The sequence below is a fragment of the Coregonus lavaretus genome (assembly GCF_964263955.1).
Source record: "Coregonus lavaretus genome assembly, chromosome: 11".
In the NCBI taxonomy this organism is placed as follows: Eukaryota; Metazoa; Chordata; class Actinopteri; order Salmoniformes; family Salmonidae; genus Coregonus; species Coregonus lavaretus.
In genome coordinates this window covers 33,825,562-33,843,383 of record NC_139998.1, presented here as the reverse complement: position 1 = coordinate 33,843,383, position 17,822 = coordinate 33,825,562, and the positions used below count along the sequence as shown (strand labels likewise).

At 47.0% G+C, this 17,822-nt stretch overlaps 1 protein-coding gene across 1 annotated transcript; it reads left to right on the top strand.

The window, feature by feature from the left end:
- The first annotated feature begins 1,361 nt into the window (after positions 1 to 1,361).
- Positions 1,362 to 6,486, top strand: pnp6 (purine nucleoside phosphorylase 6). Its single transcript, XM_084171906.1, has 6 exons — positions 1,362 to 1,448; positions 3,009 to 3,178; positions 3,566 to 3,669; positions 4,497 to 4,672; positions 4,965 to 5,155; positions 5,269 to 6,486. The coding sequence occupies exons 1-6, from the start codon at positions 1,420 to 1,422 to the stop codon at positions 5,463 to 5,465; spliced, it is 867 nt and encodes a 288-aa protein (XP_084028032.1). The 5' UTR covers positions 1,362 to 1,419; the 3' UTR covers positions 5,466 to 6,486.
- The last annotated feature ends 11,336 nt before the right edge of the window (positions 6,487 to 17,822 follow it).

Here is a 17,822-nt window from a genome sequence, read left to right as displayed (position 1 = left end):
CTGATCCGTGTAAAGGAAAAAATGAATGGGGCCATGTATCGTGAGATTTTGAGTGAAAACCTCCTTCCATCAGCAAGGGCATTGAAGATGAAACGTGGCTGGGTCTTTCAGCATGACAATGATCCCAAACACACCGCCCGGGCAACGAAGGAGTGGCTTCGTAAGAAGCATTTCAAGGTCCTGGAGTGGCCTAGCCAGTCTCCAGATCTCAACCCCATAGAAAATCTTTGGAGGGAGTTGAAAGTCTGTGTTGCCCAGCAACAGCCCCAAAACATCACTGCTCTAGAGGAGATCTGCATGGAGGAATGGGCCAAAATACCAGCAACAGTGTGTGAAAACCTTGTGAAGACTTACAGAAAACGTTTGACCTGTGTCATTGCCAACAAAGGGTATATAACAAAGTATTGAGAAACGTTTGTTATTGACCAAATACTTATTTTCCACCATAATTTGCAAATAAATTCATTAAAAATCCTACAATGTGATTTTCTGGATTTTTTAAAATAATTTTGTCTGTCATAGTTGACGTGTACCTATGATGAAAATTACAGGCCTCTCTCATCTTTTTAAGTGGGAGAACTTGCACAATTGGTGGCTGACTAAATACTTTTTTCCCCCACTGTATGACAATTGAGTACTTTTTCTACCACTGTACTTAAGTACATTTAAAACCAGATACTTTTAGACTTTTACTCAAGTAGTGTTTTACTGGGTAACTTTCACTTTTACTTGAGTCAGATTTCTGTTAAGGTATGTTTACTTTTACTGAAGTATGACACTTGAATACTTTTTCCACCACTGCATCTAACCACACTGAAATTACAGAAATGACGGGTCTTTTTGCATTTCACATGAGTCAGAGCAGGCTCTTTGAGCACATGGAGACATTCAAAAGAGTGGGCATATTTCCATTTTTGGTGATTTTCCCCCAGCACAACACATCAACAAAATTGTAGTTGACTGATTCGGGTCTCTGCTCTGAGTGTTAACAGAACTATTAACATGGGGATTTCCAGTGTGGGAGCATGGTTTCAGGTAGCCTAGACAAATCAAAAGTTCCCCTTCATGCACCTTCACTATCAGTAAATCATTGTTTTGTGGTGAAGCTTTAATGTGGAGTTACTCATTATTTGTTCTGCTTTAGTCATAGGAGTCTTTCAGTTCCCTATGTTGTCAACCGCTGGTCCGCTGTCAGTGTCATTCCTCAAGGTTTATTGCTTGGGTTAGTGAGCGCGGCCCAGTCTGTTAGACAATTGGATTAGAACAACGAGCCCTTTCAAATGAACCGCAAATCCAACGACTCCTCCTCCGTCACGCCACTCTCCCATCACTGACCTTGTTCTACGATTACCGTGTGTCGCTAAACGCTGTAGCTGACGAACAAACCATTTCTGCTGTAGCTTTACCTCGTCATCAGCAATGAACATTTCATCCTCAAACCAATGCAGGTAAGATAATATATCAGTGTATATCGGAGTAAAACGGAGTGAACGGTTGTCCTCCTGATAGGCTACACAGTAGAGCCTATAATAATTTAGCTGCGGATACTAAACAATTTGTCTGTGTCGAGGGTTGGAAGCGCACAGTAACATATTAATGTTCTGGTCCCACTGACAAAATTCGGTTCATAATATTGAACAATATTTAAGCTTTTTATCTCACTATAATTTTAGCGACTAGGCTGCCTACATCCTCATAGGTACACGTTAGCGTTGGCAGCACTTAAAGAGACATGCTTCCTTTTCATGCAAATCCTATGCAAAATGCATTCAAGCATTGAAAGCAGCCCTAGCTTTTGCCAGCTCATTTGAAAGGAAAGGGACCCGCCTTTGTCTGCCAATAAATACAAAATGAGTGGCCATTGTGGGTGTTCATTGAGCGCCTGGTTCAGTGGGAGTGCGTAGTTGCGCGGCTCTGTGGACCATCCTGAATGGAAAGCGCTGATCCCGCAGCAGCCAGCAGCACCACGGACAGCTCCGTGCTGTACGCACAGCGCTGCCACTGAATCATCCAATCCGGCTGCTTCTTTCACTTGTAGCGCCCACCATTTTACTACAGCGAGCAGAAGGTTGAATTACCACTATTTCCCGTTTTAAAACCAGCTTTATTATGAAGCATATGCAACCCATAAAACATGACCTGCTGATATGAAAGTTTATGGTGACTGGAGATTTATTGCTAACATCGAACATGAGGATGATAAAAACTTTTTTTAAACCAACAGAACTCAAACTGCCTTCTGCAACTAATGTTTGTTAGAGTGACCTCTAGTCAAGTGATCTAATTGGGTTTATGGTAACTTATAAAAGCTGTGTAGGCCTGCTTTGAAATGAGAGGACTTGCAGTCATTCACCCGATGAGTTTGCCAACAACAGTGATGTGTCTCAAATGAAGTCGATGCGCTTGTAGAGTTTGAATGTGTAGAAGTTCATTACATTTAGTTGAACTCACAATTCAAATTAATTCAATTAGATAAAACTCTCTCTCGCTTTCTCACTCCCCCACTCACTCACTCACTCACTCACTCACTCACTCACTCACTCACTCACTCACTCACTCACTCACTCACTCACTCACTCACACACATACACACACACACACACACACACACACACACACACACACACACACACAGTACCAAGAGAGGGGTTACGGGGTGTGTTGTGTCTGTGATTATGTTGTTACCAGCTGTAGGAGTTGCAAAGATACTTTTGAAGATCACCCTTCTGTAATTGACAGGTTGGGCATCGTCAACTAACAAATTTTCCCATTGGTTGTGTTCAGATGAAAGGTGTATAGTAGCCTATCTCTGCTGAAACACAGATGATCTTTGATGATTTAGATTAACGGCAGGATTGTGGGTTCGATTCCCAGGACCAACCATTTGTAAAAATATATGCACGCATGAATGTAAGTCGCTTTGGATAGAAGCGTCTGCTAAATGGCATATATTATTATTATTATATCTTATTGAATAGCATGAATTTACTATCTGTTTCTTCCCTCAGTTACAAATATGAGGATTACAGGGAAACAGCTGATTGGTTGCTGTCCCACACTGAGCAGAGGCCTAAAGTAGCCATCATCTGTGGCTCTGGCCTGGGTGGCCTGGCTGACCTGCTGGACAACAAGACTGTGTTTCCCTACAAGGACATCCCATGCTTCCCCAACAGCACAGGTCAGACAATATCCTTATCCTGTACTGTCCCACCTGAAACTGTACAGCATCATGCTGTCTTCAGTTTGTACATGCATCATTACATCATCCAGTAGACATGACATACTATCTTACAGTGTTATGCTTAGTGACCACTTGACCAAAGCTCAATATAAGTTATAATGATCATTGATAACTTATGCATTTCATAATTTAATGTTAGATAAGAAATGTTTACGTCAATGTTTTGAAAGTTGAAGTAAGAACACCAGTCCTTCACTGTGACCCAGAACCAGACCGTCACCCAATGCTGGCTGCTGCTTCCTGTCCTTGGGACCTGACTGAAATATTTACATTCAGCAATTCTATAAAAATGCGCCTCCTGTCTTTCTTGTTGCACCACTGCAGTACAAGGACATGCCAGTCAGCTGGTTTTTGGGGATCTGCAGGGGAAGCAGTGTGTCTGCATGCAGGGCCGCTTCCACTTCTACGAAGGCTATAACATTGCCACGGTGAGCTCAACTCTCTCCACCAACCATATCCTCATTACATTGGATTCATATTTAATGAATGTTGTGGAAGTGTATTGAAATGCTTGTATATCCCATGGTAAACCTGACACCTATTTTGTAAATGCAGCTACTATATTCTTTCAAATGAGTAGTTAGGATACTCAATAATACTTCACCAGTGTGCACTTTTATGAAGAAAAGAAGTCCCATAATGCTAGAATAAACACTGTTAGTGTCTTTAGTTAGCTTTTAACCTCTGTGAAATTAGCATAGCAGGCAATTCTGGTTAACCTTTGACAGTGTGAGTTGAATTTTCATCGTAAATCTTTGGACACAATATGATCTGCACCCTGACCTACACATACACATGATAAGACACGCACTCTACACATGGACACACGGACACATGGACACATGGACACATGGACACATGGACAGATGGACACATGGACACATGGATGTTGGATTGTAAATATGTGATAGTGGAGTAGTGGCCTGTGTATTGGGTAAAGTGTAATTAAATGTAATGTCATGTAATATTTTAAATTGTGTAAAACTGCCTTAATGTTGCTGGACCCCAGGAAGAGTACCTGCTGACTTGGCAGCAGCTAATGGGGATCTATAATAAGTACAAAAACTGTACGCACTACGCATTATGACTGAAAAAGGTTTTATTTACTTTCTTTTGTGAAAATAATTATAGTGATTATAGTGAAAATGATTATAGTCTAGTCACCTAGTAATAAGGAAAACAGTGCAGTCTTGCTGCTGAAAAATGTCAGCACTGAGCAAGTGATCTCTTAGCTCTAGTTCCTCTCTCTTTCTAGGTGACATACCCGGTGCGAGTGTTCTTCCTGCTGGGGGTGGAGACCCTGATTGTCACTAATGCTGCTGGGGGGCTGAACCCCAACTTTAAAGTGGGTGACATCATGCTGATCAAGGATCACATCAACATGCCAGGCTTTGCAGGCCAGAACCCACTGTGTGGTCACAACGATGAAAGGTGAGCCTTCCATCACTCCTGGTTAGAATAGCAGTCTTTTGATCTTTGGAAGGAAGGGTCATGTTGCATGTTCCCTCTGTTTGAGGAGCATGGGCTCCTCGCTCTGCTGAGTAAACAGGATCCCCAGCGGTTTCCTCCACCATTTCCCCATACACTGAGGAGCCTGATTACTGGCATTTTATTACAGTAAAGGGCATGGGTATTATCCTTGTGGACTCCTTGGATTGTACTTGAGCCTTTACCTGACATTGAGGGCCTCTGATATGACACAGGACTTTATGTATCTCTTCAGGTTTGGAGTGCGTTTTCCCTGCATGTCGGACGCCTATGACAAAGACCTTTCTAGACTGGCCAAAGAGACTGCTGTGGAGCAGGGCTGTTCCTCCTTCATCCAGCAAGGCGTGTACTGCATGCTGGCAGGTCCCACCTTTGAGACCATCGCAGAGTGCAGAGCTCTTCAGAAACTAGGCGCAGATGCTGTGGGTTAGTATGGTTCATTGGGCTTCATCAATGCCTTGAAATCTTTCAATAGACGTCCATTTCTTCTACAGAACTCCAATGCTTGTCTTCTTTCTCACCCTCTCTGTGCTCTGTAGGTATGAGTACAGTCCCTGAGGTGGTGGTGGCTCGTCACTGTGGTCTTCGTGTCTTCGGTCTGTCTCTCATCACCAACAAGGTGGTCATAGACTATGACAGCCAGGAGAAGGCCAACCATGAGGAGGTACTGGAGACCACACGCATGCGCACTCAGGACCTACAGAGGCTGGTCAGTAACCTGTTGGCAAAGATGTAGATTAGCCACAATGCATCAACGATCACACTGAACTGTAAGATATGTAGCCTTGCACGTTAATGTACATTAATGTACTGCACTTACTGTAATGCTGTAGTGTAAATTGAAATTCTACTAGGTACAAATGATTCTCATGGTCAATGTGAGCAAGCACTGAAAGACCAATCAATGGTCTGTGTATCACGTGGACCAACAATCATTGAGTTGTTGTTAATTAGTAATGATTAACAATGTATATTTGTTCCTTGGTTGACCTATTTTTCCACCTTTTTAGAATCAGAGTTATTTATTTTTATTGGAGACTGCTCCTTGATGGAGAGATCGCCATACCTCATCATGGTTATAAGAATAATCTAATTGATCAGAGTGATAAAAAGTAAAACATTTTTAAAAGCCTCTAACATACACAGAGTATACCAAACATTAGGAGCACCTTTTTAATATTGAGTTGGGGCATGGATTCTACAAGGTGTCAAAAGCGTTCCTATGGATGCTGGCCCATGTTGACTCCAATGCTTCCCACAGTTGTGTCAAGTTGGCTGGATGTCCTTTGGGAGGTGGACCATTCTTGATACACAAGGGAAACTGTTGAGCGTGAAAAACTCAGCAGCGTTGCAGTTCTTGACACAAACCGGTGCGCCTGGCACCTACCACCATACCCCGTTCAAAGGCACTTAAATATTTTGTCTTGCCCATTCACCCTCTGAATGGCACACATACACAATCCATGTCTCAATTGTCTCAAGGCTTAAAAATCCTTCTTTAACCTGTCTCCTCCCCTTCAGCTACACTGATTGAAGTGGATTTAACAAGTGACATCAATAAGGGATCGTAGCTTTCACCTGGATTCACATGGTCAGTCTATGTCATGGAAAGAGTAGGTGTCCTTAATGTTTTGTATACTCAGTGTATATTGGGGGCCAGTTATTCTCGTAGTCATATACAGGAGCCTGTTGACATCAGATGTTTGTCACAGTTGAGGAGTAGTAATGTACTGTATGTAGGAGATTAACTTATTTACTTTCATTTCAGTTGTCCTAAAACCGAATGTATTTTCAAATAATATATTGTTTAAAAATAAAATCAACAAATTACACTTGTAAAATTGTGTACTGTTATTGTGAGAGCCACATGCAGTATAGGCAACACTATATTGAGCACCTTTGTCAAGGGCTGAGCGTAGATGTGGTGCAGAAATCAAGCGCAGGACTACAGAGGCTCTTCAACAGTCTTTAGTGAGGATCAAACAAATACAAAAGACTCACGGCAAAATCCCAGCCGGAGGGCAAGCGAAACAATACGCACACAGGGAACAGTGCGTAACCCAAACTGCGCACACAGTGCGGACACTCTCTCAAAACCAGAAACAGAACGAGAGAGAACAAACTGACGCCTAGCTGACACGAAACAATTACACACAACACATGACAAAACCTAAGAGAACTTATAGGGCACATAATCAACACTAACAAAGAACAGGTGTACAAAAAGACCAAACCAAACGAACATCGAAACATAGAACGGTGGCAGCTAGTACTCCGTAGACGACGACCGCCGAAGCCTGCCCGAACAAGGAGGAGGAGCAGCCTCGGCCGAAACCGTGACAGTACCCCCCCCTAGACGCGCGGCCCCAGCCGTGCGCCGACCCCGGCCTCGAGGACGACCAGGCGGACGCGGAGCAGGGCGCGTAGGATGACCACGATGGAACTCGGTCAGAAGAGACGGGTCTAAGATGTCCCTCCTCGGCACCCAGCACCGCTCCTCCGGGCCGTACCCCTCCCACTCCACGAGATATTGGAGCCCCCCCATCCGGCGTCTCGAATCCAGGATGGACCGAACAGTGTACGCCGGAGCCCCCTCGATGTCCAGCGGGGGCGGAGGAGTCTCCTCTATCTCAAAGTCCTGGAGTGGACCAGCTACCACCGGCCTGAGGAGAGACACATGGAACGAGGGGTTAATATTCTTGTAATCAATAGGCAATTGTAACCTGTAACACACCTCGTTCAACCTCCTCAGGACTTTAAAAGGCCCCACAAACCGCCGACCCAGCTTCCGGCAGGGCAGGCGGAGGGGCAGGTTTCTGGTCGAGAGCCAGACCCGATCTCCCGGTGCGTACACCGGTCCCTCACTGCGGTGGAGATCGGCACTCGTCTTCTGTTGACGGATGGCCCGCTGCAGATGGACGTGAGCAGCGTTCCACGTCTCCTCCGAGCGCCGCACCCACTCATCCACCGCAGGGGCCTCGATCTGGCTCTGATGCCAAGGTGCCAGAGCCGGCTGGTATCCTAAAACACACTGGAACGGAGTTAGTTTGGTGGAGGAGTGGCGGAGAGAGTTCTGTGCCATCTCGGCCCAGGGAACATACCTCGCCCACTCCTCCGGCCGGCCCTGGCAATATGACCTCAGAAACCTACCCACATCCTGGTTCACATGTTCGACCTGACCATTGCTCTCCGGGTGGTACCCCGAGGTAAGGCTAACCGAAACCCCCAAGCGCTCCATAAAAGCTCTCCAGACTCTGGAGGTAATTTGGGGGCCTCGATCAGACACTATATCCTCGGGTACCCCGTAATGCCGGAAGACGTGGGTGAATAGTGCCTCAGCGGTCTGTAGGGCAGTAGGGAGACCCGGCATGGGAAGGAGACGACAGGCCTTCGAGAACCGGTCCACAACGACCAGAATGGTGGTATTCCCCTGTGAGGGGGGAAGGTCTGTAACAAAATCCACCGAGAGGTGCGACCAGGGTCGTTGTGGAACGGGCAGGGGTTGTAACTTACCACTGGGCAAATGTCTAGGCGCCTTACACTGGGCACACACCGAGCAGGAGGAAACATAAACCCTCACATCCCTGGCTAACGTTGGTCACCAGTACTTCGTGCTAAGGCAGTGCACTGTCCGACCAATACCTGGATGGCCAGAGGAGGGTGACGTGTGAGCCCAATAAATGAGTCGATCCCGAACCTCGAGCGGAACGTACGTCCGACCCACCGGACACTGGGGAGGACTAGGGTCGGTACGTAACGCCCGCTCAATTTCAGCATCGACCTCCCACACCACCGGTGCCACCAAACAAGACTTCGGTAGTATGGGAGTGGGCTCAACGGACCTCTCCTCTGTGTCATACTGCCGAGACAGGGCGTCTGCCTTTCCGTTCTGGGACCCAGGAATGTAAGTGATCTTAAACACAAACCTGGCGTCTGCCTGGCGAGGATTTAGTCTCCTAGCTGCCCGAATGTATTCCAGATTATGGTGGTCAGTCAAAATGAGAAAAGGGTGTTGAGCCCCTTCAAGCCAATGCCTCCACACCTTTAGGGCCTGTACCACGGCTAACAGCTCCCTGTCCCCTACGTCATAATTTCGCTCCGCCGGACTGAGCTTTTTCGAGTAAAAGGCACAGGGGCGGAGTTTAGGTGGCGTGCCGGACCGTTGCGAGAGAACGGCTCCGATACCGGCTTCTGACGCGTCCACCTCCACTTGGAATGGTAAAGCGGGATCCGGGTGCGCCAGCACCGGCGCCGAAGTAAACAGGTCCTTCAGTCTCCCAAAAGCCCTGTCCGCTTCAACTGACCACCGCAAGCGCACCAGACCCCCCTTCAGAAGGGACGTGATGGGAGCTGCCACCTGTCCAAAACCCCGGATAAACCTCCGGTAGTAATTCGCAAAGCCCAAGAACTGCTGCACCTCTTTAACTGTGGTTGGGGTTTGCAAATTACGCACGGCTGACACACGGTCAACCTCCATCTTCACCCCTGACGCAGACAACTGATAACCCAAAAAGGAGACCGACTCCTGGAAAAACAGACATTTCTCTGCCTTGACATACAGGTCGTGCTCCAACAGTCTCCTCAATACTCGGCGCACCAGGGCTACATGCTCGGCTCGGGTAGAACTGTACACCAGAATATCGTCTATATACACGACCACCCCCTGTCCCTGCATGTCCCGGAAAATCTCATCTACAAAGGATTGGAAGACTGACGGAGCATTCATTAAACCGTATGGCATGACGAGATACTCGTAATGACCCGAGGTGGTACTAAATGCTGTCTTCCATTCATCGCCCTCCCTAATGCGCACCAAGTTGTAGGCGCTCCTGAGGTCCAATTTTGTGAAGAACCTTGCCCCGTGTAATGACTCCGTCATAGTCGCAATCAGAGGGAGTGGATAACTGTATTTTACAGTAATCTGATTGAGACCACGGTAATCAATACACGGGCGCAAACCTCCATCTTTCTTCTTCACAAAAAAGAAGCTCGAGGACGCAGGGGAAGTGGAGGGCCGTATGTATCCCTGTCTCAGAGACTCAGCTATGTATGTCTCCATAGCTCTCTTCTCCTCTTGCGACAACGGATACACATGGCTCCGCGGGAGCGCAGCTCCTGCCTGGAGATCTATCGCACAATCCCCCTATCTATGAGGTGGCAATCGCGCCGCCCTCGCCTTGCTAAACACGACTGCCAGATCCTCAAACTCGGGGGGAATGTGCAATGCGGGCACTTGGTTTGGACTCTCCACCGAGGTCGCCCCCACGGAAACACCCAGACATCGCCCCCCACACTGGGCAGACCACCCCTTAAGAGCCCTCTCTCGCCACGAAATAGTGGGATCATGTGTAATCAACCAGGGAAGCCCCAGCACCACCGGATACGCAGGAGAGTCAATCAGATATAGCTGAATCGTCTCCTCATGACCCCCCTGCGTCTCCATCCTAAGTGGCGCTGTGACCTCCCTAATCAACCCCGATCCTAACGGACGGCTATCTAGGGCATGCACAGGGAAGGGATCTTTAACAGGAAGGAGAGGAATCCCTAACTCTTTACAAAACTTACGATCTACAAAATTCCCAGCCGCGCCTGAATCTACTAGCGCCTTATGCTGGGAACGAGGTGCAACCTGTAAAAAACAAACAGGTATGGTTATGTGCACGACAGAGAGCTCTGGGTAAGTGGGGCGCCTACTCACCAGGAAGGACTCCCCAGCGCGTGGCCTGCTGTCTCGTCCCTCAGGAGACCCTCCCCAGCACCTGGCCGCAGTGTGTCCTCCACGGCCACAGTTGGTGCAGGGGACGGCCCCCCTCGAACTCCCTCTCCTCCGTTCTTTAGCGCCAGCCCCCCCGAGCTCCATGGGACTCGACTCGGAGATGCTGGAGGGTGGAATGGGCAACCCCCCCCCCCCCAGGGCGTCTGCGGGTGGCCAGCAGGGTGTCTAGGCGAATTGCCATGTCCACCATTTGGTCAAAGGTGAGAGTAGTGTCCCTGCAGGCCAACTCTCTACGGACGTCCTCCCTGAGGCTGCAGCGAAAGTGGTCTATGAGGGCCCGCTCATTCCACCCTGCATCAGCCGCTAGAGTCCGGAACTCCAGTGCAAAATCTTGGGCACTCCTCATCCCCTGCCGGAGGTAGAACAGACGCTCCCCCGCCGCTTTCCCCTCTGGTGGATGGTCGAACACAGTCCGGAAGCGGCGGGAGAATTCTGCATATGTGATAGTAGCGGCGTCTATCCTCCTCCATTCGGCGTTGGCCCATTCCAACGCCTTGCCGGTGAGACAGGAGATTAGGGCGGAAACGCTCTAGTATCCCGAGGGCACCGGGTGTACAGTGGCTAGGTAAAGTTCGACTTGTAGAAGGAAACCCTGACACCCGGCAGCGGTGCCATCATACGCCCTCGGGAGCGAGAGCCGAATCCCACTGGGTTCCGGAAGTTGAACAGGCGGACTGGCTGATGGCGATGGTGCGATGGGTGGATGCGTGGGAGCCCCGCTGATCTCCCATCTACGGAGGGTCTCCACCACCCCCTCGAGAGAGTTCCCAATCCAGCTGATCTTTTGATCCTGTTCGCGAAGGCGCTCCTCGATTGCCTCGACAGATGAGGCGGCACCTGCTGATTCCATAATGGTGTGTAATTCTGTCAAGGGCTGAGCGTAGATGTGGTGCAGAAATCAAGCGCAGGACTACAGAGGCTCTTCAACAGTCTTTAGTGAGGATCAAACAAATACAAAAGACTCACGGCAAAATCCCAGCCGGAGGGCAAGCGAAACAATACGCACACAGGGAACAGTGCGTAACCCAAACTGCACACACAGTGCGGACACTCTCTCAAAACCAGAAACAGAACGAGAGAGAACAAACTGACGCCTAGCTGACACGAAACAATTACACACAACACATGACAAAACCTAAGAGAACTTATAGGGCACATAATCAACACTAACAAAGAACAGGTGTACAAACAGACCAAACCAAACGAACATCGAAACATAGAACGGTGGCAGCTAGTACTCCGGAGACGACGACCGCCGAAGCCTGCCCGAACAAGGAGGAGGAGCAGCCTCGGCCGAAACCGTGACAACCTTGAGTAGGAGGTTGTGTGTGTGTGTGTGCTTGCGTGAGTGAGTGTGTTTGTGCAGGAGCAATGTTAGTGTGAGATTACAGGTAGTGAAAATACTTTGAATGGAATGGTTTATTACCTCTTGTTTATGTTCATATTGACTCCTGAGCACTATGGGAAGAGAACAGTCTTTTAACGTGTTTCGTAGAGCAGTACATTTATGTTATGCTTTGTTTGAAAAGGGCAAGTGAGATGATTATCATCAATAAAAAGAAGGAATCTGATGAAACAAGAGAAAAGGGGTATACGCCCCCACGCAACATCCCACCTCCCCCTCCCTATCAGTATTTTGAAAGACCTGGGTCACAGCACTGTATACCTAGATATGGACACATAAACAACATATACACTAAACACAGGCTCCAAAATGGGATTTTCCCATCCCCAATCCATTACATAATTCAACAGTTCTGCCAACACACTGTAGAAGTGGAGCTGAAATGAAATATTAACACGAGCCTCGCAGCCTGCCACCAGAAATAGAGAAATATCTCCAAAGGTGTTTCTATCTATGGCATACCATTGCAAATATGCAACAAAATGAAGACCAAGACAGTGCAGAAATAACCCTTTTTTCAAATGGTTTAAGAACAATATTATGTGTCATACAGAGACCACATTTGTCCCATCCCATCATCACTGCAACAATCCCAATAACAACAGCTCAGTGTTATGCATATTGTAGAATGGTCAAATGCAGAGGCTATACAGTACACTCTTAGAAAAAAAGGTGCTATCTAGAACAAAAAAGGGTTCTTCGGCTGTCCCCATAGGAGAACCCTTTGAAGAACCCTTTTTGGTCCAGGTAGAACCCTTTCCACAGAGGGATCTACATGGAACCCAAAATAGTTCTACCTGGAACCAAAAAGGGTTATCCTATGGGGACAGCTGCAGAACCCTTTTGGAACCCTTTTTTCTAAGAGTGTACTGTATGTATCTTTTGTCCTGTCATGCTGGTGGCTGCCATGTGGTTGAGTGGTTGGGAGTTGGACTCACAATGTCCTATGGGTTGTGTGTTCCTACAGCAGATGCTCAGGTCAAACAAGTGAAGCAGGAAAAAAAGTGACATGACATTTGAGGATTATACTGATGCATGTTGTTAATTACTACACCTACAGTATATGAATGATTGTTGAGAGTACAATATGATGTTGAGATACCCATCATGTACATAATGTTAATCAATGTTACAAATATAATACTAACTCTACTAACGTCAAGTGCACCAGTAAAACATTCATAAGATGGTGACACAATGCTCACCCTTGTAATGAGTGCTGAAATATGAATGACTCAGAGGATGCCATGTGTAAGCAGTAGGAGAGAGAAAACGGTTATAGTCACTCCAAATCCATTGATTAAACAAACATGCATGTGTGTGTATGTGTGTGTGTGTGTTTTGAGTGGCACTACTTTGTTTTTGTTTTCTCATTATGTGATTGGTTTCGATCCACAAAGTAGGCATTTGTCTCTACATGCTAGAAGATCAGTTGAGCTGACATTAGCCAGCAACCCATGATTTTCATCTTGTCTGAAATGGAGGCAACATAACATGGTTTTGGCATCTTCTAACAACTGTAACTGCCATTTCCAGCAATCTAGACAAAAAAAATGGCCTTACTGTATATGATAACAAATAAAGAAAAAAAGTACTTTAATATTATATTTTACCAGGTAAGATGACTGAGAACAAATTTTTATTTACAGCATCGGCCTGGGGAACAGTTACAGGGGAGAGGAATGAGCCGATTGGAAGCTGGGGATGATTAGGTGGCCATGATGGTATGAGGGTCAGATTGGGAATTTAGCCTGGACAACAGGGTTAACACCCCTACTCTTAAAATAAGTTATATGGGATCTTTCGGGACCACAGAATGTCAGGACACCCATTTAACATACCATCCAAAAGACAGCACCCTACACAGGGCAATGTCCCCAATCACTGCCCTGGGATATTTTTTTAGACCAGAGGAAAGAGTGCCTCTTACTGACCCTCCATCACCACTTCCAGCAGCATCTGGTCTCCCATCCAGGGACTGACCAGGACCATCCCTGCTTATCTTCAGAGGCAAGCCAGCAGTGGGATGCAGGGTGGTATGCTACTGGCCTCATTTTTTGCATAATGGTGCATAGTGGTGCAGCCAGTCTGCAGCGCCTCTCACATTCTTTGGGGAGAACCCTGCATAAGCATTACTGAATTCCTATGATCCAAATCTATTTGATCACCACACAAAGGTCAGATTAAAAACCACATTTGTCTGAAACAGTCCTGTGTTATAACAGTGAAGGCAACATTGGCATTGCTAAGAGCGATAGTGCTACATCACAGTATTGCAGTTAGCCACTTGCAGACATGTAACTAATGCAGAGCTAAGACACGTGGTGTGTGCAGTTAGGGCTGCACATTGTTGGGGGCAATCTCATAGTTTATTGCATGATGTCATGATGTCTCAGGGAGTAAGCTAGATACATTGTGGTAATCATACATTGTACACTTTCCTCCATCTTGGGTCAGATGTCAGAGATTGTTTTTGCGTTTCCTCTTGTCTTTTCCCTCTTTTCTCTTTTCCAGACACATTTTCCTTCCCTTTTTGCAGTTTTTCCCCCCCGATCTCTCAAACACCAACTGCTAAATCATCCTAAAGATCCCAATTTCCATTTTAGCTCACTATGCATTAATGTCACTGCGTGTATGTTCTCTCAGGCCCCATATTTCCTATTTCAGGGACACTCTTCTTTCCAAGGTCTCTATGTGGATGACAGATTTCAGTTAACAGTAAACCCATATGAGTCACTAAACTTGTAAATCACTCACAAGAAAATGCGATAATGATTGATGAATGTGATACTAGTTTGGACAATATGGTCTTTCTATTCTATATAAACACACACCAAGAAAAAGAAAACGGTGTCCATTTTTAGATCAAGAGGCACGCTCTCCCTGTCTCTCCTAAACAGATATCTCTTAACAACACACACACACACACACACACATTTTGGTGTAATCAGCTAATAGCAATCCCACTGTTGATGGAGAGCCTTTTTCCCCCCACTCTCTTGCCTCAAATCTTCTAAGCTACCAGAGGGAGAAAGCCTGTAAACTAGACAGTATAATAATAAGAGAGGGATTTAAAAGTATTTGGGGAGATTCCCGCCTACACACAACAGTGCACCGTGGAACAACACACACTCTTTTGAAAGTTTGTTTAAGTGTTTATTTGCTCGTTAAAATCGCAAATTAGTAGAGGAAGAAAGAAAGAAAGAAAAGAGATACATGAGCAGCAGAGATGGGAACCACAATTGAAAACAACATTCAGTCAGAGACGGTTTTAATATTTATATGAACAATTGCTATTCCCTGTTTGTGCATCAATCAATCTATATTCATGAACGGGACAAAACCTTTCTTGAGTAGAGAAAACAAGAGTGATAACAAAAAAAATTGAGAAGGGTGAAGGAAAAGAACGCCAGTGCTATTGTCTTAAGGTCAACGCTTCCTTCTGAGTGGCGCAGTGGTCTAAGGCACTGCATCGCAGTGCTAACTGTGCCACTAGAGATCCTGGTTCGAATCCAGGCTCTGTCGCAGCCGGCCGCGACCGGGAGACTCATGGGTGGCGCACAATTGGCCCAGCGTCGTCCAGGGTAGGGGAGGGAATGGCCGGCAGGGATGTAGCTCAGTTGATAGAGCATGGCGTTTGCAACGCCAGGGTTGTGGGTTCGTTTCCCACGGGGGGGCAGTATAAAAAAAATATGTATTCACTAACTGTAAGTCGCTCTGGATAAGAGCGTCTGCTAAATGACTAAAATGTAAAATGTTAATCCTCTATGCATGGTGACAGCTCTCATCTCAGAATGATGATCTATCTGTCTCTGTCTTGCCAATAAACGTGAAGAGAGACTATTGCATGGTGAAAAGACCTGCAGAGGAAATAAACGGAGACATCGCTGCTGAATAAAGACTTTCAATATTCCCAAACCGGCCTGTCAGCACCGGATCTGATGGAGGATGGGCCTGTGCCAAGATTCAGATGATGACTGTTCAGATGGTATTGGCTGACTGTCAGTTGCAGATCATATTAGCTAACCACTAATTTTAGATTATGTTAGCTGACTTTCCATAAAAAGTTATGGGTTATTGAGCCTTTGTGACATTTTAATGATGTCTGTTGCACTAAACATGTTCTCATGAGCCATCCTGGTTGGTGGGTGTTACATGCGAAATATGATACATTACACTGATGTTTCAGAGGGTTTTTTGTTATTTTTTTATTTATTTTTATTTCACCTTTATTTAACCAGGTAAGCCAGTTGAGAACAAGTTCTCATTAACAACTGCGACCTGGCCAAGACAAAGCAAAGCATTTACATTTACGTCATTTAGCAGACGCTCTTATCCAGAGCGACTTACAAATAGGTGCATTCACCTTATAGCCAGTGGGATCACCCCTTTACAATGTTTTTTTGGGTTTTTTTGGGTTTGGGTTGGGGTAAGGGGGGGGTAGAAGGATTACTTTATCCTTTCCCAGGTATTCCTTAAAGAGGTGGGGTTTCAAATGTCTCCGGAAGGTGGTGAGTGACTCCGCTGTCCTGGCGTCGTGAGGGAGCTTGTTCCACCATTGGGGTGCCAGAGCAGCGAACAGTTTTGACTGGGCTGAGCGGGAACTATGCTTCCGCAGAGGTAGGGGAGCCAGCAGGCCAGAGGTGGATGAACGAAATGCCCTCGTTTGGGTGTAGGGACTGATCAGAGCCTGAAGGTACGGAGGTGCCGTTCCCCTCACAGCTCCGTAGGCAAGCACCATGGTCTTGTAGCAGATGCGAGCTTCAACTGGAAGCCAGTGGAGTGTGCGGAGGAGCGGGGTGACGTGAGAGAACTTGGGAAGGTTGAACACCAGACGGGCTGCGGCATTCTGGATGAGTTGTAGGGGTTTAATGGCACAGGCAGGGAGCCCAGCCAACAGCGAGTTGCAGTAATCTAGACGGGAGATGACAAGTGCCTGGATTAGGACCTGTGCCGCTTCCTGTGTAAGGCAGGGTCGTACTCTCTGAATGTTGTAGTGCATGAACCTACAGGATCGGGTCACCGCCTTGATGTTAGCGGAGAACGACAGGGTGTTGTCCAGGGTCACGCCAAGGCTCTTCGTACTCTGGGAGGAGGACACAACGGAGTTGTCAACCGTGATGGCGAGATCATGGAACAGGCAGTCCTTCCCCGGGAGGAAGAGCAGCTCCGTCTTGCCAAGATTCAGCTTGAGGTGGTGATCCGTCATCCATACTGATATGTCTGCCAGACATGCAGAGATGCGATTCGGCACCTGGTTATCAGAAGGGGGAAAGGAGAAGATTAGTTGTGTGTCGTCAGCGTAGCAATGATAGGAGATGCCATGTGAGGATATGACAGAGCCAAGTGACTTGGTGTATAGGGAGAATAGGAGAGGGCCTAGAACTGAGCCCTGGGGGACACCAGTGGTGAGAGCACGTGGTGCGGAGACAGCTTCTCGCCACGCCACTTGGTAGGAGTGACCGGTCAGGTAGGACGCAATCCAAGAGTGAGCCGCGCCGGAGATGCCCAGCTCGGAGAGGGTGGAGAGGAGGATCTGATGGTTCACAGTATCAAAGGCAGCAGACAGGTCTAGAAGGACAAGAGCAGAGGAGAGAGAGTTAGCTTTAGCATTGCGGAGAGCCTCCGTGACACAGAGAAGAGCAGTCTCAGTTGAATGACCAGTCTTGAAACCTGACTGGTTTGGATCAAGAAGGTCATTCTGAGAGAGATAGCAAGAGAATTGGATAAAGACGGCACGCTCAATAGTTTTGGAGAGAAAAGAAAGAAGGGATACTGGTCTGTAGTTGTTGACATCAGAGGGATCGAGTGTTGGTTTTTTGAGAAGGGGTGCAACTCTCGCTCTCTTGAAGACGGAAGGGACATAGCCAGCGGTCAAGGATGAGTTGATCAGCGAGGTGAGGTAAGGGAGA